The sequence below is a fragment of the Poromitra crassiceps genome, assembly GCF_964638095.1.
Source record: "Poromitra crassiceps genome assembly, chromosome: 5".
Lineage (NCBI taxonomy): Eukaryota > Metazoa > Chordata > Actinopteri > Beryciformes > Melamphaidae > Poromitra > Poromitra crassiceps.
In genome coordinates, this window is record NC_139642.1 from 53,511,174 (window position 1) to 53,537,693 (window position 26,520).

The following is a 26,520-nucleotide window of genomic DNA, read 5'->3' on the forward strand; positions in this document are numbered from 1 at the left end:
ATGTTCGATAGAGCGCTTCCTTCTGCTCCGTGGCTGATACAGCCAATCATGTACCTTGTTACTACAAGTGACACGGAAACATGTTAGTGACGCGAACAGCACGTTTGGTGTCACCCGGCACCACCACCATGGTGAAACAGAACAACAGGAGGAGATGAGTGGGTGAAGATGTGATGTGGAGGAATCGTCAATGAAAGGGACGCCGAAAGCAGAACATTGTACTTGTCTGTAAACGTTACAAAGAATTTGATGTGAGAGAGTTTCAATTCATGTTAACGTAGATTGACAACGTGTTAACATGTGTTCTATTAATAGCGTTACCGTTACGAGCCCGCAGTCCTCTGTGCCCGGGACATTAACGTGAATGATAGACACCAATTTCACAAATACGGACGTCTGCAAAGGCAGGTTAAAGGCAACCTTTTTCTTGTTTTTTTTATTAATAAAAACGGGTCATTAAAATCATCAATAATTATCGATATTGACTGATATGAAATATTTTATATCAATATACTTTTCAACTACATCGCCCAGCCCTATGTACAGTGTTGGGAAAGTTACTTTCAAAATGTAATATACTACATATTACTAGTTACTTTCATTTGAAAGTAACAAGTTACTTTACAATATTACTGTCTGTGTAGAGTAACTCGTTACTTATTACACTACTTTTGCATTAGCTACATTCACCAAAATAACGCGGGACGGATGTCACTCCGGGATGGCTGTGTATGAGGCTGGGAGGGGAAAAATCAGAGTACGCAATAGAATAAACTAGACTACACCACTGGTTAGATGTAATATGTTACTTTTGTAATGAGTTACCCCCTTGTGAAGGGAGGTGCCAGGTTTCTAGGCTACCAGGTTTCAGGAGCAAGTTAAATAGTAAATGTGTATTGATAGGCCTATGGTAGCTGACCCTATGTGAACCTGTGTTCTTAAAATGTACCTATAGGCTTAATTCTACACTAAAAGAAACAGGGAAAATGTTGAGGTGTTATTTATAGGTTATAGCATTGCTTTTCTTTGTCTGGCCCACTTGAGAGCAAATTGGGTCCAGTGCTACTGTACAACTAGCATTACAGCACTTCACAGTTCAACTCAATGAAAACAAATACAATTGTATTTCTTTGATATCAACTAATTTATTTAAAATATAGGCTAGGCCAATCTCTCTTACAATCAAAGACCATCAATTGCTCTCGACAATGAATATTACAGTGAATTTTAATCAGCTGCCAGACTTTTCGAAACTTTCATGACTGACCTGGTGTCTTTGCATCCCCGACAGTACTTCGGAATTGCTGTCCGTGAGAGATGCGTCCACAGGAGAGAACGATCCCCGTCTTTGTGAGGACCAAGGCTTGTTTCTCCCCACAGCAGATGTCTTCTACAAGCTCGGGGACAGTCCACGACACGGGAGAGAGGGCTGGTCCACTGGGGATGTCTCCCCAACAGTACACCTGCATGGCTCACTCTGACCGCGAGTCAGCAACACAAGACACTACTGACCACAAATAGCGACTCGAGCATCAACCTCACTTTCTCAAATAAGGATGCCTTCAGGCGCTGTCCGAGATATCAGCATCACAGCTCTGTGGACGCAAGATTGCCAATGCCACCCCCCCCCCCTTCCCCCCACACACACACAAATCACGATGCCTCTATACCAGGGGGGGTGGGCAACTATTTTTCATGGGGGGCCACATGAGAAATCCAGATTGTTGCCGGGGGCCAAACAAATATTGTCATGCCGGGCAACTTTGATGATAGAGGGCCACAAGAAAACGAGATTTTGCTGAGGGCCGAACAGCACCAGCGCGAAAAATTTGGGGCATTTGAAGCCATGTTTAGAGGAATAACTCATTTTAAATTAACAGTTGTGATGTCATTATTCAGCTTCAATATTTGATCCCTTTCTCACTCACTCACTATGTCACCACCTGCTCTCCCTGCAGCGCTTGAAATTAACTTTTTTGACCACCTGCCAGCCAATATGGCTGCTAGATTTTAAAGTTACCAGCCAATTAGAATTTCCACTAGCCGAAATGTTTTTCTTGAAATAAACCAGAATATGAGTGAGTTAATTTAAGCAGAAGTGGCTCGGGATTCTCAAAAAAAGAGGGTCACACAAACAAAAATGCACTCTTGAAGCTAAATAAATCCAAAACAGTTATTTAAATTTCTACTTCAATGAACAACAGTCATTTCTTACACATGAGATTACTTTTAGCCTTTTAGTCATAAAGATTATTGAAAGATATTCCATATTCCAAACTGAAATGCTATAACAGAAGTAGAGTATAATTGGCCAGAATGACATGAACTTTGGACACACTATTCAGCAGGTAGGCTATCTTGCATGTTGCGTTCAGGTGCACTGTAAAAAAAAAAAAAAAAAAAGATTTTTTGCAATTCCATCGCGGGCCGCCCAGGGGAGACCCTGAAGGCTGCACGAGAAGAATACAAAATATTTGTATTTAAATAAAAGTGGCAATAGGCATACAGTATCATTTTTTGGTTTTTATTACACTTCTAATTAATTGAAGATATTAAAGCGTTAGACATAAATGTCCTTCAATAAACTATACTGCAAAGGAGGGTTCCCACAGCAGGATCAGACCCCTGGTCTATCACAGACAAACCCACCACAGACCTACTTGTCTGTTATTGTTGGATTGTTTCTGATTGGCTGTTGAGTGAATTAATTACTTTAAAATTAGGGTCAGAAGAGGCATCCCAGGTGGCTCATTCAGTTGAGTGTCTACCATGTAAAGTGATAAGGAACTTATGCACATCCACTTCTTAGTGCTGAGCTAAACTGTAATACAGAAAATCAAACTAGAAAAAGGCTCGCAACACAGAGTTTCTTTGAGCTCCCGTGGAGAACATTTAATAATTCAAGACAAACAGTTTTGATCCGATACGGATCTTCGTCAGTGTCATGTGTCACCGACACATGACACTGACGAAGATCCATATCTTAAAAAAGCCTTTTTCTAGTTTGTCTACCATGTAAACTCAGTCTTTCACAGTGACCCGGGTTCAAATCTGCCCTGTGTTCATTTGTTGCATGTTCTGTCTTTCTCGCAAATATACGTCTGTCAATAAAGCATAAAATGCCTGAAAAATACTAAAATTAAAAAAAGCATAAAGCAAAATCACTTATCTGCATCGATCTATCATCATCATCAATCAATCAAAACCTTTATTTAACCAGAAAATAAAAACCCATTGAGACCGAGGTCTCTTTTTCAAGGGTGATCTGGCCAAGAAGGCAAAAGCACATTACACGTCGGACAAAAATACAAGTACACAAGTACAAAACACAGTACAAATACAAAACTTCTGTCAATAGACCACCGTCTACTCAAGTTGGAGAGTAATTAAGACACAAACTGTCTATCACTGTAAAATACAAGTGCAAATAAAACAGTACAATCAAACAAGCTTCATTATAAAGAGAGACAAGAGGGTTTATGATGAGAAGTGCTACATGTCAAAGCAGGAGCAGCAAGTGACAAGGGCCTCAGCCATCTGTTGCTTCAAACTATATAAAGAGACCAGAGAGGCAAGTTTAAGACGGGTCTGAAGGTCGTTCCAAGACCAAAGACAAAAAAAAATAAAAAAAATCATCATCATCAGTATAAAATCATCATCAGTATATAGATGGGAACTGGGGCTCTGTCTGTCTGTCTGTCCCACTGTGATGTCATAAATCCCACTGTGCCATCATCAGTGATGTCATAAATCCAAGTGATGTGACATCATCAGTGATGTCATAAATCCCACTGTGACATCATCTGTGATCAGTGATGTCACAAAAAAGAGGACTCCCGTCTTTAGCCATGTAAAGGGCAAAAAAGAAATCTGCGTCTTGAGTTACATAAATTGTAGAAAATGGTGGTGCAGTGGTAAGCGCCGTCGCCTCACAGCTCGAAGGTCCTGGGTTCAATTCCCACCTGGGACGCTGTGAACGCTGAAGGAATGCGTGCCCGTCCGCATGTCCTCGAGTGCCCACCGCCCGGGTGGGGTCATCAAAAGGACCTTTCTGTGTGGAGTTTGCATCTTCTCCCCGTGCCTCCCGGGGAGGAACCCCTTCACCAAAACATGCAATATCCTGGTTGCTGATGTGGTGCCTCCTCTGGTCGTGAAGGGCGCCTGTTCGGAGGGAGGGGAACTCGTTGGAATAGCGTGATCCTCCCACGTGCTATGTCCTACAGCTGAAGCTTTCCCTGTCAGGTGAAAAGAAGCGGCTGGCTAAATGCCCATGTCTCGGAGGAAGCATGGAGCCAGTTTTCGGCTCTCCCCAGATCGGCAGAGGGTGGAGCAGCAACCAGGATAAATATAAATTAGCACTAATGGGGGATAAAAATGGGATAAAAAAATCGGGGGGCGGGGGGTGAATTGTAGAAAATGTTGCATACTTTTTATACTCCATGCTTGAAGGTTAAAGCTTGCATAACATGAATGGAATAAGTATTTGTATTTGCTAAGGTATCAAGACCAAAAGAGTGAGATTATAGCAGCAGAGGTGTAATAACGAAGTACACTAAAGACGAAAGGTGGATATAATGTGGTCTAACCAGTGTTTATAAAAATTATATGAATTTATTTGTATCAGTGTAGAAATAAGCTTTGATTTGGGAGCAGGCAGTGGCACAAAAACTGCTCTTAATCTAGACACTCTTAAATGGCAGCATTCTGCACATTGACCCTGTATGTTTTGGGAAAACACCAAAGCTAAACGAATATGGTGAAATGTTGCATCTAACCCTTTGTTATAAATCCAACAATGTCATTATACATGTTAATACCGATAAACTGCACTATGGCGTAAAGGTATCCAATGTTGAAAGCATCATATTATGGAATAAGATTTTAACATTGAACATGTCATGAAGTGTCATTGAGCAAAGCATATGATTTTTTTATTTTATTTAAGAGTATTATATACATATATAAAATATTTGGCAGATTTTGGTCACAAAATACCTCAAAAGTAACAAAGAAATCAACAGGTACGGTAAACAGGAATAGATTATATTTTGAAACTAACCCTCCCTCCTCACCTAACCTCTGTTGTGCATTATCCCTTCCAGAAGATTCTGTTGTGATTAACAGCCCATATAAGCCTGTTGTGCATCGTCCTCTTGGCTGGGTATCTCTGGTAGATGGGCAACAGAAGCAGATTATGACAGGTGAGGGATTCTGGGAAATGGAGTTCAGTGGAGTTGGGGAGGACAGCGACTCTTATCTGGATCGTGTCCATGCCCAGGATGGGCACTCGGTCACAACCTGTGAGGAACACTGATGACAAGCAATAGGAAGACATCATGTTAAATAGGAACATCTTAAATATTAAAGCAAAAAAATCTTCTGAGCCCATTTCTTTGAACATTTTAGCACCTCTCTCATACATCATTAATCATCACATGGGCAGCCTTTATCTTCTCTCTGTTTACCTCACGAAGAAAAATGCTCCTGCTCCTGTGTGCAGAAACTCCGCCCCCGCCAGCTGCAAGTCATTAAGGCTTGTTAAGGTTCTCAATGCGATTCTCCGCGGATGTGCGCATGCTTAAAAAATAAAAATAAACAATAACAGCCGCCCTCGGAGCAGATTCCACGTCTCCAGCAGAACTTCCGCAGCTCCGTTTTGACGCGTTGTGACATAAAACGCGTCAGAATGGCGTGCTTTGCCAGAGGAGGAAATGGGAGATCTCCGTGAGGAAAACACAGAGAGATAAACACTGCCTGTGTGCTTATATTACCGAGATTATTAATGATACAAAGTGGGTTGATTACCAGTAAACAAGCCATCCTTTAAGCAGTGCAGCCGCTTCTATAAGTGACATGTGTGTCCATCCGTTATAGACGAGAGTGAGCAGGGGATTTGAGCACAATGAGCATTGAGCAGAGATGTGCGCACAAGATTTAGCCTAGGCCTCTCCCTCCTGGCTGTATGCCTAGGCCCCTCCCTATTGGCTGTACCCCTAGGCCCCCCCCACCCCCCGGCTGTACGCCTAGTCCCCTCACCCCCGGCTGTACAAGGAAGCGAGAGTGGAGACACACACACACTCCGTGCCAGAGAGAGGGGGCTGGGGGAGAAAGGTCCGAGCTGCGCAAACCTGCACCATTTACTTGTTCAACCAAACTGAAATATCACTTTACAATGTCCGTTTTTATATGAATGAAGAATGAATGAAGGATCCGGCACAGTCTAAACACAAATATCACTTCATAATTTTTGCTAAGCATTTAAGGTTTTGGGAGGAAATGGGAGTCACCAGTGCTTCACCTCATCACCCATCCCACAGGTCATCCTGATCAACTCCATTTGAATGATAATTGTGTAGCATTACTTACAGAGGAAAGCTTTCTTCCGGTCTGCTGTCAGTTCGTCAAACACCTCCCAGAAGGTAACAATGTTGGGATGGTTGGCGTGGTATTCTCCCTCATATGCCGTGTTCTAGATCGAATCACAGGAGAAACTTTTCTGACACACAATATTGTGGTTGTTGATGTCCCATTCATCAATATCCATGTCTACATGAGTAGCCTAAACACAATAGTCTGTATATGTGAAATGATTACATCCCTGATTGTCATCAAAGAGATTCAAAAGTCAAAAACTTGCAAACCTTCTTAAACGTTTCCCAGTCATAGTTTTCTTGGCCCACCATCACTCCTCGCAGCTCCTCTGGCTGGAAGATCTCCACCACATCGATGTCACACACCTTGAAGAAGCCTCTCCTGAACTCCTCAAACATCTTCTCCACTGACGTGTTGAAAGCGTAGTTGACGTAGGCGTCGACAAAATCTTTCCTATTGAGAGAGAGATTGAGTCAGAACTAGAAAAGTAGTTTCAGCCAAGTAATGCATATCCATCCCCCATCCCCTGCGACACTTCTCATCCTCAACCAGGCTGCCAACCTCTCCACCCCTCCCCTCAGTCCCCCTCCTGACAGCTCCACCCCTCCCCTCAATCCCCCTCCTGACAGCTCCACCCCTCCCCTCAATCCCCCTCCTGACAGCTCCACCCCTCCCCTCAATCCCCCTCCTGACAGCTCCAGCCCACGTCTTCCCCCCTCCCTCATCCGCCAACACCTCTCTGCATCCAGGAGAGACGTCAACAGTAGTCTCGCAGTAGCCAGCCATGGATGATATCTACGTCTGGAACACAACTCTGAAAAGTGGTTAGCGCCCACCCCCCAAGGCAAGAAAAAAAAAAAGATGTGTGACAGACGCATGAATTGACCAACCACAGACCTCGTGGGCGGTGCATTCGGAATGTGTGCATCCAACACGTTCTCACTCCGAGCACGTAGCATATCAACGCTTTGTCCCGTCCCTTGTGCGTCACTTGTTACTAACATGGTACCCTTGAGCGACCCATGAAACGACTTGGGCTTTCTGACTAAACTCAATGCAAACCCATGGAAGTCATCTTTGACGCTTATGGCAACTGCTCCCCCATTAGCCTAACTGCTCCCCCATTAGTCAACTGCTCCCCCATTAGGGTCTGGGGGGAGGTTAGGTTTAGGCGTGGGGGGTGGGAGAGGTTAGGTTTAGGGTTAGGGTCTGGGGGAGGTTAGGTTTAGGCATGGGGGGTGGGAGAGGTTAGGGTTAGGGTCTGGGGGAGGTTAGGTTTAGGCATGGGGGGTGGGAGAGGTTAGGTTTAGGGTTAGGGTCTGGGAGAGGTTAGCTCCTCCAGACCCTAATGGGGGAGCAGTTGACTAATGGCGGAGCAGTTAGGCTAATGGGGGAGCAGTTGCCATAAGCGTCAAAGATGACTTCCATGGGTTTACATTGAGTTTAGTCGGAAAGCCCAAGTCGTTTCATGGGTCGCTCAAGGGTACCATGTTAGTAACAAGCGACGCACAAGGGACGGGACAAAGCGTCAATATGCTACGCGCTCGGAGTGAGAACGGGTTGGTGCATCAGCTCAAAAGACCCCGGGTGAAAACATAAACTTTATTCATTGAAATAGCTCAAACCACCACCACACCGACTAAAACTGCAAACTTTGGCTGCCTTCTTTGCTCCAAATCATTCCGTTCGGACAATAGAGATAAACTACGATTATTTCGACTGAAATCCTTTCTCAAACACAACTTTACGATTCTCGTCGAGGAGTTTGTCGGCAAACTGCATGATAAAAGCCTGATAAAATGTGTCAATTGTCATCTTTTTCTGTCGTAGTGCAAAACTTTGTTGAAGTGGTGTGGTGCAGGGGCCTACAACAACCCACCACCTTATGAAAAATAGTCATTTTTTCAAGGTCCCTAGCCCCGAGAAGGTGCCCGAGAAGAGAGCATGCTAAAAACCACTGGTTCCCCAACGGACTTCTGCAGGAGGGGCCGACAGCCACATTGGCGCTAACGTTAGCCCAAGATTGTTTACAGGTGAGCAGCTTGTTTTAAGCTTGGATTCCATCTGTTTTCATAGTTCACGAGGCTTATACAGACAGCCGAATTGTAGCCGTGGCTTCCTTGTGTCGAAAACATAATATGCTCGCTGTAATTAGAACTGGTAAAAACACTAAATACAGCAGTTTGTTAAAACTTGCCGCTTTTCCAATGGAGCTCAGCGGACACAAACTATACCAAGAAACGTACATTGTGGTGATATTCTCACACTTTGGAACACTTAGTATCTTTTCTTCAGTATGTTGTGATTATTTTGTGATATGTCTTTGCTTATGACTGTAAAAGATTAGTTGGGCATATTGTTTTAAAGCTGTAAATGCATGTTTGTAATGGCAAAGTTCAGCATTGCTTTCTTTCCGTCCTAGCGCAAAAAACAATTCATTTTTTAGCAGTTAAGATTATTAACCCTAATGGCAAAAGTGTGACACAAGCACGGACAGCCAATCTGGGGAGAGCCAGGACTAGCAGCATGCTTCCTCCGACACATGCGCAGTAACCAGTGCAGCTTCTTTTCACCTGACAGCAGGGAGCTTCACCGGTAGGACATAGCACGTGGGAGGATCACGCTATTCCCACCAGTTCACTTCCCTCCGGACAGGTGCCCCGACCGGACAGAGGAGGCGCTAGTGCAGCAACCAGGACAAATACCCTCATCCGGCTTCCCACCCGCAGACATCAGCCAATCGTGCCTGTTTAGACGCCCGACCAAACCGGAGGTAACACTTGGAGAGATTATTTTTGTCTGTCAATAGTACACATTGGTGACAGACAAGATGGAAGGGACAAAAACAGAAAGAGCAAGAGAGAGAATATAATACATGTAGTCTCGCTTGCCAGACTCTCTCCCTAATACATGTAAGAAAGGTTGAGTACACAGACTGAGCCACCTTATTATAGAATTATTTAAAAACACACTTGTTTGAACTTGTGACAACTTTTCCTTTTGACTCAAGTTCCACTTCTCTGCCATTCCAGGTGACCTGTAATCGACAATGATGAGAGGTAAAAGACTGGGTAGTGTACAAAATGAATACCAGTAACTGTGCATAACTGTGATAACTGACAGGTCAGTGAACATACCCTGGAATTCAGTTCCATATTTTCAACATCATCAGAAGTGTAGTCCTCCAAGAGGTACTGCAAACTCCTGCAAAGCATTGGACATTTATTACTCACTGGCTTCCTTCTGATATGAATTTTGCATGTTTAAAAAAAAGTGTATTGCATTTGCAGGTTGTGCATTTTAAATAGTTTCAACATAACTGTGACCTGCACATGGCTCCTACAGTGTTGTCTATAAAAAAAAGTTTGTTATAGAATTTAAGTCATTACATATTCAATAAAGCTATAATTACATACACATAATTATTGGTATGAGTTATTAGATAAATGCACGTCATATGGACACGCATTAGGCAGACAGCATAATCTACAGACAGTTTATCTGTTGTTTCTGCATACATAAAAGCAGATTTCACCCTCTGCCCCACACATGGCTGACCTTGCTGACACCGCACGCACGCACACACACACACACACACACACACACACACACACACACACACACACACACACACACACACACCAGATCATCCCTTCCCCCTGCTCTCTCCTCTCCTCAGTATAGAGTACATGACAACTGTTGAATCTTCACTGCATTCTATGACCCTCTGTACTCTATACATCATGTACTGTATACGGAGATGCTTGTAGTCCTCCTGTAATGAAGTTTACATGAGTATGTTATGGCTAATACATTCATTTAAGACAACTGCCTGACTACCTGGCTTCATTTTCAATATTTGGTCATCGTTCCATATTGGCTGGAAATGCTGTTGTATCCACCTTATTTCTAGCTGCCATGATGCCTGATGGGTGCTTCTTCCGCTTCCGGTGTAATTTTTACACTGTTTTAACTTGACAAAAAAAACGTCTATGAAGATTTTACAGCAGCGCCATTCAGCCGTGTCGTTCGGGTGCTGGGATAACGTAATGCATTGTGGGTAGTCGGCTACTGTGGCTAATGCTAACGGCTAGCGTAATAGACTTTACATGGCAGTAAATGCCACTGAATGACCAAACTGATTGAACTTTTAACCATTTCGAGTAACACTGTTTCCATACGGACCCGCAGCGTTGGTTAGTTGTTTATAACGTGACTATATTTATAACTTTTATAACGTACTCCAGCTTCCGGTTTATAATTCGGGTCTGCAGCCGAGTACAAAGGCTGCAGAAGAAGCCTGCATGACTCATTGTTGCAAGCTGCAACAATGAGTCACGTTAAACCGGACCTTGTTCCCACAATTACTTTTTACAGTGGGGCATTAAAAAATAAGGTGGATATGCGGGAGAAGAATGATGATTATTGATACAAATTCCATTCTATATCACTGCTTTTCAGTTATGCAGAAAGTTTAATTATGTATTATTTTCAGTCAGCTCAAGAGGTTAAAATGCACTGAATGGATCCTTACTCTCCCACTACAGGTTCAAACTCCTTCATGTCATCCAGCGAGGGTTTGGCGCCGAGCAGCTTCTTGAAGAGAACCAATGGGAAGGGCAGGTGGACGATGTTGTGGTTGTAGAGAGCCATGCCACACAGCACCCCGAACAGAAAGTAATCCTTCTCCCTGACTCTGGGCTGTTGGTTTGATGGTAGAACATGATCATTAACTCATTGAATGCCAATGACGACAGCTGTCGTCAATTCAAATACTGACGTAGAGTGCCAATGACGACGGTTGTCGTCAATTGCGTTTTTTGACGGTGGGACGTGGATCAATCCCTGATACATCTCTGGTACAACTATTGTAGCTATTGGAGGTCTATAACCTATTTTACAGAACCCTTAGGTGGCGACAGTGCTCTCCACATAACAGAAAGGCAAGGAAAAAACAAAGAAGAAGTCGTTATGGAAACGGAAATCGCATCGCATCCGTATGCATCGATATGCTGAAGCACGTTACTGCAGCTGTGCCTGCAGCAGCCAATCTGCTCCCACAATTGAGCCGCTCTGTGTCGGTTGCGACAGCACATCCGCACATCCACACCGTGGAGTTATTATTCTCAACTGGAAGCATCGTTGCCGGTGACAAACACACGCGGAACGCTGTAAAAAAGCTGCACCCTTCACTGTGCGCACAGCAAACTCAGCAGAGAGCCACCACAGACAGGAGGAGGAGTGTGCAGTTGAGGCGAGGCGGGGCGGGGCGGGGCGGGGCGGGGGGGGGGGGGGGGGGGGGGCACGCAGAGCAGCACGCAACACCCAGACAGACCCAGGCAGCAGGACAGGATTGACAAACGCAAGCCAGAATATCCGATGCCCACCAGCAGCAAATCAAGACCAGCAAGAAGCTGCAACCAGCAGCGCACGCAGGGGCCAGCGCTGCTGGTTGTAGCTAAAAATATTATTCTGCCAAACAAAATTCCCTGGCCTAAACTGTTTTATTGAAGGAAATTATTTTTGAGGTGTGACTACATTAGAAAAGATTAGCTTCAGAGTCAGTGTGTGCTTGAAATGTTTAATTTCACAAAAGGCCAATTATCTCAGCTTCTAGAAAAAAATTGCTGTTTTTGGATGAATCAAGCTATCTTCTCCGGCTCATAACTAAAGAACGGAAAATGGGATCAATAAACTTTTTTTTGCAGATGATAGAATAGAGTCTCATCGTTCTTTGTGCGTGTTCAGTGTTTACATAGTAATATCACACAATATTCTGTGGGCCTCGAGAAATCACTGAAAACGCTCTGAAACTCTGGCACTGGGAGCGTCCGTTCTCCAAAAGTGGCTGGCACTCAATGAGTTAAGATTGAGTAACATCCGGTATTTGTCTGAAATTTGCTTTTCCTTGAAAACCTTTGCCCCAACGTTTGAGACAAATTTGAAGAATTTCTGTCTATGTGTTCCTGAGATATTGGGTTAACGAGCATGAAACGGGCGGTCATGAGGTCCACCAAAATGTAATCAGTTCATCATCCAAGCGGATGTTTGAGCCAAATTTGAAGAAATTCCCTCAAGGTGTTCCTAAGATATCCCATGAATGAGCATCGGACGGATGGACGGATACGTACAACCCGAAAATATTATGTCTCCGGCCACGGCAGCATAAAATATACAGGCAATTTTTGTTATATCATTTATAAATATGAATTAAATATAAATGTATATTTAAATATTTATATAAATATTTACTTAGCCCACTAAATTATTTTATACACATTGTTATTTTGTTTACTTTGCTTCCCCCCAGCAATGGTAGGGGGAACTAGAACGACCGCACCTCGGATATGCCTCTGCCAACAAGTGAGCAGTCGACATCCATGACTGTCCAGACTTTGACGTTTGAGCCAAATGTGGCGTTTCTCAGATATTGTGTTAACAAGCCTGGAAACAGCGTTCGTGAGGTCACAGTGACCTTTAACTTTGACCTTTGACCACCAAAATGTAATCAATCAGTTCATCCTTGGATCCAGGTGGACGTTTGAGGCAAATTTGATTCAATTCCGTCAAGGCGTTCCTCTGATATCGCGTTAACAAACATTGTACGGACGTACAACCCAAAACCATAATGCCTCCGGCCTGGCTATCACCAGCGGAGGCATTAGTATCGTTTGTCTGGTGACTTGCTTGGAGAGAGATTTGTTTAACGTATGTCTACAAACACTATTGGGACTGCCTTTTCTTTCTTTAATTGCAACCCCTGGTCTTACCCTGACCCTGACAGGGAACCAGGCGAGGGTCAGGCTCTCGTTGTACATGAACATCTCAGACTCGGGAGCCATCAGCTCATCAAACAAATGGAGGAAGAAGTCGGTTGTGTTGACGTTGGTCACCTTCGTGTTCTCCACAAACTGCACCTGGGGAACATAGATGAGGCAAGTTGGACTAATGTTTAGAACTCAAACCTATTTTCTCATTGGTACTTTCCTGGTGGCATGTTTGCACATCATCAGTATTCTGCAGTTATCTCTAATTTTACATTTTATTACCTCCCCCAAAAGGTGCTTAACACAAAACGTTGTAGACAAGTAGGTCATGGGCCAACTAAGAACTGATTATCGTTCCATACCCACTGGCCAAAAGGAGGCGTGGTAATGGATGTAGCCAATCACAAAAAGGCGCGTAAGTTCCAAATGTGAAAAACATCCCACAGTCAAAGCACTTCCCTGAGATATCCGTATAAAAACGCTTATACTGTAATACCAAAAATAAAACCTCCAGTGTCTGTTTGTGACAGAATAAGCTAACGCTAACCCGTTAGCGATTAGCTAATGCCTGGTGGTTGTGTACACTTGTGTAGGCCCCATCTTATACCCGGGAGTTAACGTTATAAAACACATTCCCTGGCATACGCAGGCAGTTGGACAACCTGGTGAGTTCTGAATATAATGTATGTCTATAAGTGAGTAACTAATAAAACACATTTTCTGAACTTACTACTTCAGTCCCCAACCAACAACGTTACTTCCTCACGCACCTTTCTCAAAACAATGTCCTTTTTATTGCAATCCATCGATATATAGTCTAGATAACAGATCAAGCAGTCTTCTTCTTCTTCTGTTTTACCAAGCAGTGTCTTGTCTATGTAAAACTAGATCTATAACATGAAGAGACTGTCCAGCCAATGACGGCTTGAGACTGGCTGCCACAGCTGTCAATCATCCCTTTTTATATCTTCAAATAACTACTTAAAAACAAACTGATCAGAAAGATGGCCACTTGCACAGGCATTAGCGTGATAATAACTATCTAAAATGATACAAACCATCTTTGGGAAAAAATATCTGACATGTACTTTGATTGTTTAGTTGGGTTCATTTTCCCATCCACTAACATGGCGGAGGCAGGCCTTGAGACCTATACTGGTACCTGTACTGCCGCCAGAGCGACGATCTAACATGCCAACGGCTTCACTAAAGGGGACCAGGCCTACACCCCTGGTCCAAAGTTTGAACCACATATTTACCAACAGTTCCCTCTCGTAGGCGCAGTGGTCAGCTGCAGCTAGCTGTCTGAAGGTGTCCTCGATGAGGTGCAGCTGTCTGAGCTTCAGCTGGAAGACCGGGGCAGGGGGGGAGTCAGGGGGATGGACCATCGACTCAGTGGGCCACATCAAAGCTAAGTCATGAAGAAAATTGTGCTTTTTCTGTAAATTACAAACAATGGCACTTATTTATCAAGGAAACACAGGGCAAATTTTAACAGCAGCTGCATTATGCAATGAAATCAACAGTATGCATGTAATAAAATGTTAATGGAGAATATCCTCTATCAAGCAGCATACCGCATATCAAACATTCCTACTTCAAGTTCAACTTCAGAGTATGCATACTATAGTCTTTGCAGCAGATTCTAATCCATGTCAGCATTTTTCATCACCTTACAAATACTTTAATACCAATAAAGAGCTACTATAAATAGAAAGTAAACAAGTAAATAAAAACCAATAACAATTTTCTACTTTAAATTAAACTGGTCAAAATATTCAAATTTTTTATATAATGTATTAATTCAAGTTCATGTTCATCAAGATATATTTTGGAAGCTGGTAAATCACTGGTATATCATAACTGTACAGTAAGCTAAATACTGTATGTACTAAGTTAACTTTTCAGTAAAAAGAAAATAAAAATAATTTTTTTTAATCTATACCTTTGCTACGTATGCATGGATGTTCAAGACTGCCATCTTGCAACCCAGATTTAACAGAAACGGGTAGCGGCAGAAGATGGCAGGAGTCTGTTTTGTATCCTTTAAGAAAACATTGATTCATCATTTATAACAATACACATCATTTAGCACTGGGCAGCAACACGGCTCACTAGAGATTCACTTCTTATTCCAGTTAAGACAGTTAAATACTTTTTTAGAGAGAATTCATGTTTATAAATATTGATGACAGTCACAGAAATAGGTATTTTTGAATTCTTAAGGTGAGCGGAATTTCATTCGGGGGAAAACAAAAATCTAACCTCCAATTTTAACCATGTATGCCACAGATGGACATCCTCTAGTGGCTGCACATTACCAGCGATCTCACCCACGTAAAAGGTATTGAGCGGTACTTGCTTTCCAGTTTTGTTTGCCTGTGAAAAAAACACACACAGATTAACTTATATATACTGTATATAGTAAAGTCAAGCTGAAATGAAAAATACAGTAACATTTATTTTAGATCAGATCCCTGTGCACCTACTTAACAATGCATGCCTACAAATTCACAAACATATTTCTTTGGATTTTTATATCAAAATTCAACCATGTTTTCATGTAAAACAAAATCTACAGTATGCTTACATCAGCTTGTACTAACTGGTATTTCCAATATTAATATAACATGACAGCTGTTAAACAATCTTCATGACTAGAAGAACATTTCAAGCAGGAATGCTTGAAACATGGCTGCCTATAGGGCAAACTTTGCTATCCCATAAATGTTAATATAACAGCAAATATGCATGCAACATAAAAATAAAACAAATGGTAATGACTGTTTTTATTGTAGATGCAAAGGACATGTACTGTAATTGGCTCGTTAACTACCATTCCAATAATACCGTGGCTCGTGGCCCACTTCAAGACCGGTAGCATCACTCTCCCTCGGCTAGGAAGCAGCTGTCTGCCCGGGGGCAACCGCTAACCAGGTCTCTGCTCTGGGGCTCGGTGCAGTGAACCAACCAGCGGGCATGCAGTGCACAGCACTGTATTTACATTATATCGTGTTTGTAACATAGACATTATTTAAACGTGAACGGCAGGTTTCAGATTTGTCCAGTGAAATACCGGTACATTATGTATCGGACTGGCACTGTAGCGCATTTGTCTCGCATTCAGTCAGTCAGTCCCTCGTCCCAGATACGCCCACTTTTCAATGGTCAAATCAAACTTCTCCAAACGCTATCTCCCACCTCTCTACCCAGTTTCACTCAGAAATACGTCACAATAAGGAAGTCACTGTGCAAATGGCGTTTCAGCTCGACTTTAAATTTCATTCACTAATTTACATTTACAATTTAATAAAAATGAATTTGGACATATTTTCAAATATCTAGTCATAGAATGTTTGACCAATGCTGGACAAAAGGTTGTGGGCCAAATTCGGTGTTTATGGCCGCCAAAGGACGAGTCCCAGAATGAGTAATATGATTTCTTAATTGACCCCAGACTGAAAGAGTGTCTGTCTGTCTAACTATCCCTCTCTCCATCCGACCTTGTAGAGCATCTTGAGGACGTCCATCAGCATTCTGAGCGCAAGACAGCGAGGATCCACAGTGCTGGATGTGAGCATGAAGGCCAGGGCCTTTTTGAACACCATGATGTGCTTGATCATGATGGAGGGTGCCATGGAAGACCACCAGCCTCCTGCAGAAACAATACCGCACGCACGCACGCACACACACACACACACACACACACACACACACACACACACACACACACACACACACACACACGGTGTATGACAGTGCATTTTAGACAATAATAAAACTGGTTTTGATAGCTTCCATGAACATAATTTAGCACATAATGTTCCATGTAAGCTTTTAATTCAAGTAAAAAGGGGGGGGATCCAAATCTCAGCATTATATTGGTGATTTTGCATGGCCACATATTCATTATCATCATTGGTATTGTAAACAGCATATCCTCGTACACATTCCTCCCTAAACCTCTGAAATGAAAACTTTGGAGTTGTTTACGTAATGTTGCCTGGCTCTTCTCATTCATCTCCATTATAGCGATTGCCAAGGGCAACACTATCGCTACGGGGGTATCCTCATCGTCCTGTTGGAGAAGGGGGCACGACAGCAGAATCATGAAGATCTCTGGTGATTTCAGGACAGTTCTTGAGTCACAGAGATTTTCCACCAACATTGCTATCTCCGCCTACATGAAAAAGAGAGCAATGAGATAATACAATATTTAAAATACATGCATTCATTGCCTTGTAATTATGGAAATTGGTGTTTCTTACGGGTCGCCACATGACAGGAGGATTAGTTTGTTTTAATCATTGACTCAATACATGACAAATGTGCATAATGTGAAAATGTAAAAGGCTGTTCTTAACTGATTCCTTGATCCACGGTATTTTCAGTAACTGGTCGAAAGCTCGGACAGCAGCCTCAGGGTCCACAGTTAAGGCACCTGGGTCTGGTGGAGGCCCGCTGATAAGACAAAGACCCAAGGCACAGCATGAGAGAGAGAGAAAATACTAAGAATACCCCATCGTGGCTGTATGCCTCCACCAACAAGTCAAGTTGCAGTCTACATCCATGTCTGACTCATACAAGCACAAATACAGCACCTTGAAGCCCACAGTACAGTGGTGTGGACATTCACCCTTATGGCACTTTAGGCAATGTTTGGGGGCACCACACGGCTAATCATTTTCAACATGGAAGATGGTCCTGCCCCTAGCCTGGGTAAACCCATCCCCCACGTGACCTGCTCTCAGACGTACGATAGTGACTGGGAACTGAGAGAGCAGGTCACGTGGTGGCTGGGTTTACCTAGGCTATCCTGCCCCTACCCTATGCCTAAACCACCCACATCCCCCCAGCCAGTACCCTTACCCACCCCTGAAACCCCGACTTCCTATGACCGTCCTATCCCTAGCTATGGCCCATTTCCCTGGCCCCGCCCCCTTATTGATGATGCCCCCCCCCTCCCACCACCCACATCCCCCTAGCCACTCCCCCAACTAACCCCTCAACTCTCAATGCTCTACAACAGGGGTGCCCACATTCTTTCCCATGAAGGGCCAAAACTCGATCTGGGTGGAGGGCCGAGGGCCAAAAATAAACGTTGTGGAATTACATTAAAATGTATTGTGTTTTATAGAAAATTAACGTAAATCTAAAATAACATTTCAATATAATAATCTACTTTTTATCTGTTTGGTAATTGTAATAATTTGCAATTGGTTATATATATTTAAAAAAACATCTGCATTTGTGGGGAGCTTAAACATTTAATCAGTAAACACCCTGTTAAAAACAGTTGTATTTTCCACCTTTGTAATCAAGAGAGAAATTTGACTTCATTCACAACTTGAAAAATCCTCAAGGTACTTTGAAAATCAGCTTTAATGTCCATCTTTTGTAAACAATTTGCCATGACAATTTGCAGGGATGCAATCTCAGGAGTGAACACAGTATCCGCAGCCACATTCAGACACTGTTTCACAAAGTCACCACATGAAAAAGCTCGTCCACCCTTTGCAATCAGTGCAGATATCTGATAACTTGCCCGAGTTGCATTCTGGATAAAAAATCGGGAGGGAAAAAAAAATAAAAAAATCCAAATCCGTGGCGGGCCAAAACAAACAGAGCGCGGGCCAAACTTGGCCCGCGGACCCCAAATTGGTCAGCACTGCTCTACAACCTTCCTATCCCTAGCTAGCAAGGAAGGGGGCGGGCTGGGGAAAAGGGTGGCCCCTTGGTGAGTCCAAGTGGATGTTTGAGGCAAAGTTGTAGAAATTCCCATAATGCGTTCCTGAGATATTGCGTTAACGAGCATGGAACGGGCAGTCGTGAGGTCACAGTAACCTTTAACTTTGACCACCAAAATCTAATCAGTTCATCCTTGAGTCCAAGTGGACGTTTGAGCCAAATTTGAAGAAATTCCGTCAAGGTGCTCCTGATATATTGCGTTAACGAGCATCAGAACGTACATATAGACGGACGGACGGACAGAAAGACAACCCGAAAACATAATGCCTCCGGCCACGGCTATTACCGGCGAGTAAAAATATCCATGTGGGAAACCAATACCAGTCACCAAGTAAATACTAAGAAATTGGGCAGGGGCTGATATGTTTATCTCTTCTACCAGAGAATAAGTTATCAACTTGTCCCTTTGAATTCTAAAAATCTATCTGGATACTAAAACAGTAAGAATGGATGGTGAATCCATGAAAGAGTTACTTTCCTGAAGTGTTGTACATGAATCCTATAGGCCTATATATATTATTATATAAAAGGGGTAATTGGGCAATCTCTGTCCCACTGTCTGTTCTGTTTCAATGTTTGTCGCACTGATGATGTCATAGTGATGTCATAAGAGCAAAATCGTCTTATGACATCACTGATGATGTCATCGGCAATGATGTCATAAGAGCGTCATCTTATGACATCACTGATGATGTCATCTGCCCTGATGTGATGATGTCTGAACTGCTCGTTTTTTGGGACTGTGAACATAGTTCAAAATTCAAAATTGTAAACTATGAACGTGAACTAGTTCATTTGAATTTGTGTGAGCTGAGCTTTGAGCTAGCTCTTGTGCCATGTGAACTTGCGCAACACTGCTTTCCTGAAGTAAAGATAATATTGATTTTGCCCCAAAAACTTAACAAAAGCAGCAGCTATAACAAAGGACTTACCTGGCGTTTGTGAAGCTAGCAACAAGGCTTGAACTTGACATAAACATCCACTGTATCTCTCTGTTGGAGAAAGAGAGATATACAGGGTTATATACATTATAAAGCACCACAAATATTACAGCAATATACAACTGATGTTTTACTAGTGCAACTAGATCAGAACAATTCAATTATAAAAGTGAACCTCTGGTCCTCTTCATCGCCTTCCATCTCCAGATAACTCTGCAGCTCGGTCTCATCTAGCCTCCCAATTAGCTCCTCCATCCAGGGTTTCTGCAGGTTCAGTTCAATTGAAGACTTTTTAAGACCATTATGAATGCAATTGAAGACCTATTTTACTATTATTTCACATCCATACTGGCAAAAATAAATGATGGGGGATATGAAGTAAAATCAGGCTGTGACGCTCCCTAATATGAAACTATATTGGGTGATGGCAGGTGGCTTTTTACAACGGCTTTATGTTTTTCAGACTTCCCATGTGACTTTAATGCCTTTATACCCAACGCTCCTCATTGACAGTGGTTTCTTGCAGAAGGTGCAGGCAGCAGGCTTCTATTTTCAACCAGCTTCAAACAGCCACCTAAATTCACTGTTCTCCAGCCAGATCTCGTTGAACTTGCACTTACCCATTTTAGATGAAAGTAATGTTACCCCACACCACACGTGGCCTGTTGTTAAAGGTAGCCTATTAAGTAGCAAAACATGTTAACACTTAGATTTAGTGTTTTTTTATGACTTATATTTTACATAGGCTAATTGTTTAGACTTTAGACAGCTCTGGGCCATTCAAGCAGCACTTTTGTGCACTAATATTGTCAATTTGGGACAACATTTGGTTTTTGAATAAAATTATTTAAATAAAATCGGCAGATTTATTTTTATCCGATTAATCGAAATCGACAGATTCATCGATTATCAAAATAAATCTTGGCAGCCCTAAAGTTCAAGTTCAAGTTTCAAGTTTATTAAAGAAAACATCGTCACAAGATGAAATTTGATGTTTCTTTACAAGTTAAAAAACAGACAATAAGAATAAATATGATAATAATAAAATGTCTACAGGGGAGAGATAACTAAAAGGATGGACAATGTGAGCACAGCAAAGCAAAGCAGAGCAAAACAATATGGAAATACAGGCAGGGGGCAGTGTCTCTCCACATAAACACACTCAGGAGTGATGATATAGAGGGGAAACTTTTGTATGAGTGTATATAGTGTTTTTTGGTGAAATAGTTGCATAGTATACTTTAAGACATAAGGGTTAGATTTTAGAAATGTTAAGGACCTGCAGGGGGGGGGGGACACTAGGCTACTTAACATACAGCCATCTTGATTCATATGGCAAAATGGTCTTTTAAATGGAATAAGTTGTATACACTACCTCTATGGGCGAAGTGTAGCTGAAGCTTGTATCCCACCCAGCTGCTATTTTCATGTCTGCTCGGTCAAACAAATTAAAACAAATTCAGACATGTCATTTGAACCTGCTAGTATTACACCAACATATCATAAACCAAGGTGTGACAGACTTTCTCGACCATATCACGTAAAAGGGTCAAAAAGGGATTCCTCAAATCAAGATTCCTAAACAGTCATTTGACTGAACATTCTAGATGTTGTGTCTGTTCAACTTTTCTAAGTCTCATAGGACAGGACATGTCTGCAGCACCACAATATTTACTTTGACACACATTTCATTTTGCCTTTAACAGTTACTTTGAAAATTGCAATAGGCCATATTGCGATTTCCATAAAACTTTGATTACAGTAATTGTTCAGCCCTAAATAAAACAGTCATTAACTCATCAACTTTATTATCAGTCAACACTTGTTAATAAACTCTCCATAGTAACCCATCGAATGCGTTTCCGCGGATAATTATAGATTTTAGAAAGCATGTGAACAAATTCCAAGGTGTTTTCACACCATCCACCTCATTATACAACACAGGCCCATACATACCTTTTGGTACGACTGCTGCACTGTCAGGAAGTTGTACCAGAGTGGGGCTCAGACTGCCCTCTGAACCTCCAGTCCCAAGTTGACCTTTGACCCCATTGCCAAAAGCCCACAGTTGGCCTGAGGAGCCCAATACCAGCGTGTGACGGCTGGAAGAGCAAAACCAACAGTGAAGAAGAACATGGATGAGATGTCAACAGTATCACAGATAGTTTTGGTACATCATAAGTATTGTGGTAAGGTTTCTCTAAATGGAATAATAAGCTCTTATCCAGATTATTGTAAACATGCTGTAATAATTACATTCTGTCAGCTATAAAATGACAAACTGGAGGCTCTCCAATCATAATGGAATTCCAGTGTGTACATTCCTAGTCAAGTCATCACCTGCCACATGCAATCTGTGAGGCAAGTCCCTCCAGGCCCTGGAGCAGCCTGGGTCCCTGTTCATTAGCAGTGGAGCCATGGCCCAGCTGCCCTTGGCTTCCCTCTCCAAAAGTGAATACCCTGCCGTCCTAGAAATGACATGAGGAGCTAAGAAGCAGTGCCACACCCACTGGAAAGATACCTTTCTTTTACGTTCTATAAATCAAAACAAAATCATCTTGCAGCCAAGGTTGGGAAGCAGTGTGAAAGGAGTGAATACCTTTGTTAAAACAGCACAGTGTAAAAGGAGTGAATACCTTTGTTAAAACAGCAGAGTGTGCCGCTCCACAGCTTATGAAGGAGACTCCCAGCGCTCTGAGGGCAGGGACCATACAGATGTTGAACCTGCCTGTTAGAGACAGCAACAAATTTGTTTAGGCATGGAGACGGAAAACATGCTTATTTCAAAATTATGAACAATGACATTTTTCCACTCTTAATAATACTGTTTGTTTCAATCAATCACTTAATAATAAAAAATAATAAGCAATCGAAATGCCATTTGGGATAATTATTACATAGGTGCTAAAAATAGAACATAGGACAGAAAAGCTCCCACACACTGTCTCGCCTTCTTCTGGAGAACTATTTTATTGGATGGTAACAGAAGTTTCATCAGACCTTCATCAAGTATACACTTGGCTGTGCAGAGACTTTATTCACTACTGCTAAAATTATCCCAAAGTCTAATCATATGAAAAGACTAGTAATTTGTGCCTGTGAGCATCCATCCCTACATAGTAACTTCGCACCATTCTCATCCGCCCTGTTGAGCCCCAGCTGGCCAGCTTCATTAGCCCCACAGCAGTACACCAGGCCTGGGAGTGTGAGGAACAGGGTGTGGGCCCCACCGGCCGAAATCTGGGCCACTGCTATCCCAGTCAGAGACAGCACCTTGGCCGGCGTGGACTGCATTGACACCTCCTTCCCCAGACCCAGCTGCCCATGACTGTTCAAACCCCAGGAGAAGACACTTCCTCCTGGAAAGTGGAAAAAAAATAAAAAAAATAAAATAAAATGTTTTTTTTAAATAGGTTAATGATGTTAGTACGATTTTGCGGTGGCGGTGTTAGTCATGATTTTGTGTCACGAAGTGACAGTGACACAAAACATGATGCAAATCGTGAAATCAACACGAGCCCATGTTCTATCAGTGATTTGTGACGTAAATCGTGACATTTGAGATGGCTAGTAAAATAAAAAATCATAATCAATAATCTCAATCTCATTATCTAGGCAATGTCATGTAAATAGAACCAAAATGACATCAGTGTGATTGCGTATCGTTTCCTATTTTTCCGATACCGGTGCTAAAACGATACTTTTAAAACAGTAGCAGTGACTTTTTTTTAAAGAGGATTTTAGTAGGATTGTTAGTGTAGGTGCGTGCAGCGCCGGTTCTGGAGCACAGGAGGATGGATATTTCCCTCAGCAGCTCGGACATGGTGCCGAAATGAGGCACCTAAATCTGCATTGCAATTTGGTCCGTAAGTACCGGTTGTAAAGCTACCGATACCATAGTGGTACCGGGTTTCTGCACCCAACCCTATTAGTTTCTTACCTTTAGTCAAAGCCAAAGAATGGGAGTGTCCACAAGCAACTTGAATCACTGGTATTGGCATACGTATGTCAGCCAGTCTGTATGTTAATAGGAAAATCATACATTAGCAAATAAAAAAAAATATTTCTTCATACACAGGTGTCTTTATTTTGTCATGTTTATTGAGTTGCTTTTGCCTCTTCTGAAAGTCTCTTATGAATGATTTTATGATCCTTTGTTATTGAATACTTATTGCTTTGGTGTTATTTCTTATTTAAAATAGTTTATAGATGTGTAAAAAATATTATACACTAGCCCAGGGGTGTCAAACTATGGCCTGGCGGCCAGAACCGGCCCACCAAAGAGTCCAATCTGGCCCACAGGATGACTTTGCAAAGTGTGAAAATTGTCCTTCAATCCAATTTTACAAGCTCGGGATTTGACACCTATTGATGCACTTGTGAAGGGAGGTGCCAGGTTTCAGGAGCAAGTTCAATAGTGTATGATAGGCCTATGGTAGCTGACCCTATGTGAACCCCTGTTCTTAAAACGTACCTATAGGCCTAATTCTAAACTGTTTCTAGCCTAGGTCATCTTAACTCCCCACTATTATGTTCTATAGACTTCTATAGGGATCTTTACAGATCTTGCCTTGGTCTTTCCCATTCGGACGGTGTGTTGAGCCGATGGCCCAGTTGTCCGTCCCTCCCGGTTCCCCAAGAGAAGACCTCTCCGTCACACACAGCCAGACTGTGGTCCTGACCGCAGGCCACCGCCATCACTCTGCCGGCCAGAAACTCAACAGAGCTTGACACAGGACAACAGACAGACAGACAGGTATGCATACATTAATTCACTAAATAAAACCAAACAAAAACAACGTTCATCCCAATGAGATTAGTGACAAGAAATCTGCTGGTTAGGCTACTAGGGAATCGGCCCCTTCGATACCTTCCGCAGCTCGGCCGCTGTGCGTGCGAGCCTGCAGCGTGGCCTCGCCTGCGCTATTGGCATGCGCAGCGACATCACCGTCACTGATGATGTCACAATGCCTATGACATCACTGATTATGTCACAATGCCTATGCCATCATCAGTGATGTCATAAGATGATTTTAGTCAATAATGATATCACTGATGGTGTCACATTGTGATTGTGACTGTGACATCATTCAGTTGGACAACAATTTAAAGGGACAGCTCACCCTAAAATCCAAAATTAGATGTTTTTCCTCTTACATGTAGTGCTATTTATCCGTCTACATCATTTGGTCTGAGTTGCTGAGTTTTGGCGATATCAGGCGTAGAGATTTCTGCCTTTTCTCAGATACAATGGAACTGGATGGGCAGATGGCACTTGGCTTGTGGTGCTCAAAACGGCAAAAACATACATTTGAAAAACAACAGCAATGTCTCTTTCCAGAAATAATGACCCGGTTACCCAAGATAACAGACCTAGTTGTGAGCAGTTTCATGTAGGATTTTGGTGTAGGGTTTGTGGATTATCTTGAATAACCGGGTCATGATTTCTGCCGAGTGCCATCCAGTTCCATTGTATTTGAGAGAAGGCAGAAATCTCTAGGGCTGATATCTCCAAAACTCAGGCAATTGACACAAAACGATCTAGGACCTAGATCGTTTTGTGTTAATAGGTGGATAAATAGCACTGCAGGTGAGAGAAAAAATATGTATTTTGGATTTCAGGGTGAGCTGTCCCTTTAAACAGACAGACATTGCCCACTTGCTCACTTTTATATAATAATAATAATAAAGGAAGGATAGTAAGTAGTCTAACTACGGGGAGGGGCATACATTGACGATCTTCAGTCAGACCCTGATTCTTGTTATTGTTGGCTGTTGGCTCTCTGGGCGCTGTTGAAATGAAAGTGAAACCCAAGTTGAGTTTCCTACTCTAGCTACTGTAACAACTAGCATTACAGCACTTCACAGTTCAACTCAATGAAAACAGTGACTTTTAATCAGCTGCCCAGAAACTCTTTCATGACTGACCTGGTGTCTTTGCATCACCGACAGTCCTTCGGAATTGCTGTGCGTGAGAGATGCGTCCACAGGAGAGAAGGCTCCCCGCCCTGGTGAGGAACACGGCTTGTTTCTCCCCACAGCAGATGTCTACAAGCTCGGGGACAGTCCACGACACGGGAGAGAGGGCTGGTCCACTGGGGATGTCTCCCCAACAGTACACCTGCTGCATGGCTCACTCTGACCGCGACACACACTACTCACATGGCGACTCGAGACCAGTCCATGCTCGAGACTCAAATAATATGCCTTCATGCGCTGTCACAGTCTTCTTCTTCTTCTGTTTTGGTTTTACGACGGTTGGCATCCAAAATGTAGCATTACCGCCAACTACTGGATTCAAACGGAACTGATCTAGCCTCCAATTCATAATTATTGTCCTCCATACCACTCAGACGCAATTGTGGTTTTAACGTTTCAACCAGTTGAAGTTTTGTAATGAAATGTAATTTAATCTTCGTCAGTGTCTGCTCTTGTTCTGATTGTAACTGCTGAGCGCATGCATCCACGGTAGGAGTGCATGGCTGGTGAAAGGATTGGAACAGACGTCAGAGAATCCAACAACTCCTAACTGGAGTTGTTGGGTTAGGGTTATTGAAATTGGTCAAACCAATCAATAACCAATCAAACCAATTGATTATTGATTCCCAACTTGTGACAAGTTGTTGACGCCAACTGTTCAAACATCAAATGACATCGCAAAAGCCACAAGGCAAGAAATATGAAAAATAGAT

The 26,520-nt window shown here is 42.6% G+C and overlaps 1 protein-coding gene across 2 annotated transcripts; it reads right to left on the reverse strand.

The window, feature by feature from the left end:
• Window positions 1–3,191: 3,191 nt before the first annotated feature.
• On the reverse strand, window positions 3,192–25,971 carry LOC310776224 (putative E3 ubiquitin-protein ligase HERC6). Of its 2 annotated transcripts, XM_083636420.1 has the most exons (24): window positions 25,757–25,971; window positions 24,399–24,554; window positions 23,769–23,845; window positions 22,960–23,187; window positions 22,465–22,556; window positions 22,169–22,296; window positions 21,785–21,930; window positions 21,204–21,259; window positions 20,004–20,092; window positions 19,820–19,879; window positions 17,504–17,600; window positions 17,133–17,319; window positions 16,643–16,794; window positions 15,405–15,518; window positions 15,085–15,183; window positions 14,399–14,578; window positions 13,143–13,289; window positions 10,907–11,073; window positions 9,510–9,576; window positions 9,345–9,409; window positions 6,642–6,825; window positions 6,367–6,469; window positions 5,073–5,310; window positions 3,192–4,358 (listed from the first exon to the last, which is right to left on the reverse strand). In XM_083636420.1, the coding sequence occupies exons 2-23, from the start codon at window positions 24,524–24,526 to the stop codon at window positions 5,090–5,092; spliced, it is 2,787 nt and encodes a 928-aa protein (XP_083492546.1). In that variant the 5' UTR covers window positions 24,527–24,554; window positions 25,757–25,971; the 3' UTR covers window positions 3,192–4,358; window positions 5,073–5,089. The 2 variants fall into 2 exon arrangements, with proteins under 2 accessions (XP_083492546.1, XP_083492545.1); XM_083636419.1 differs by having other exon boundaries at window positions 3,192–5,310.
• Window positions 25,972–26,520: the final 549 nt, after the last annotated feature.

What these genes read in the sequence shown, in the direction of transcription:
- LOC310776224 (XM_083636420.1), bottom strand. Translation starts at nt 24,526, where the DNA reads ATGGCGGTGGCCTGCGGTCAGGACCACAGTCTGGCTGTGTGTGACGGA. An exon ending in GCTACACTTCGCCCATAGAG is followed by an intron (nt 20,093 to 21,203) that starts GTAGTGTATACA and finishes CTGAACCTGCAG; the next exon opens with AAACCCTGGATGGAGGAGCT. An exon ending in TTTGAACCTGTAGTGGGAGA is followed by an intron (nt 9,577 to 10,906) that starts GTAAGGATCCAT and finishes AATGCTTTGCAG; the next exon opens with GAGTTTGCAGTACCTCTTGG.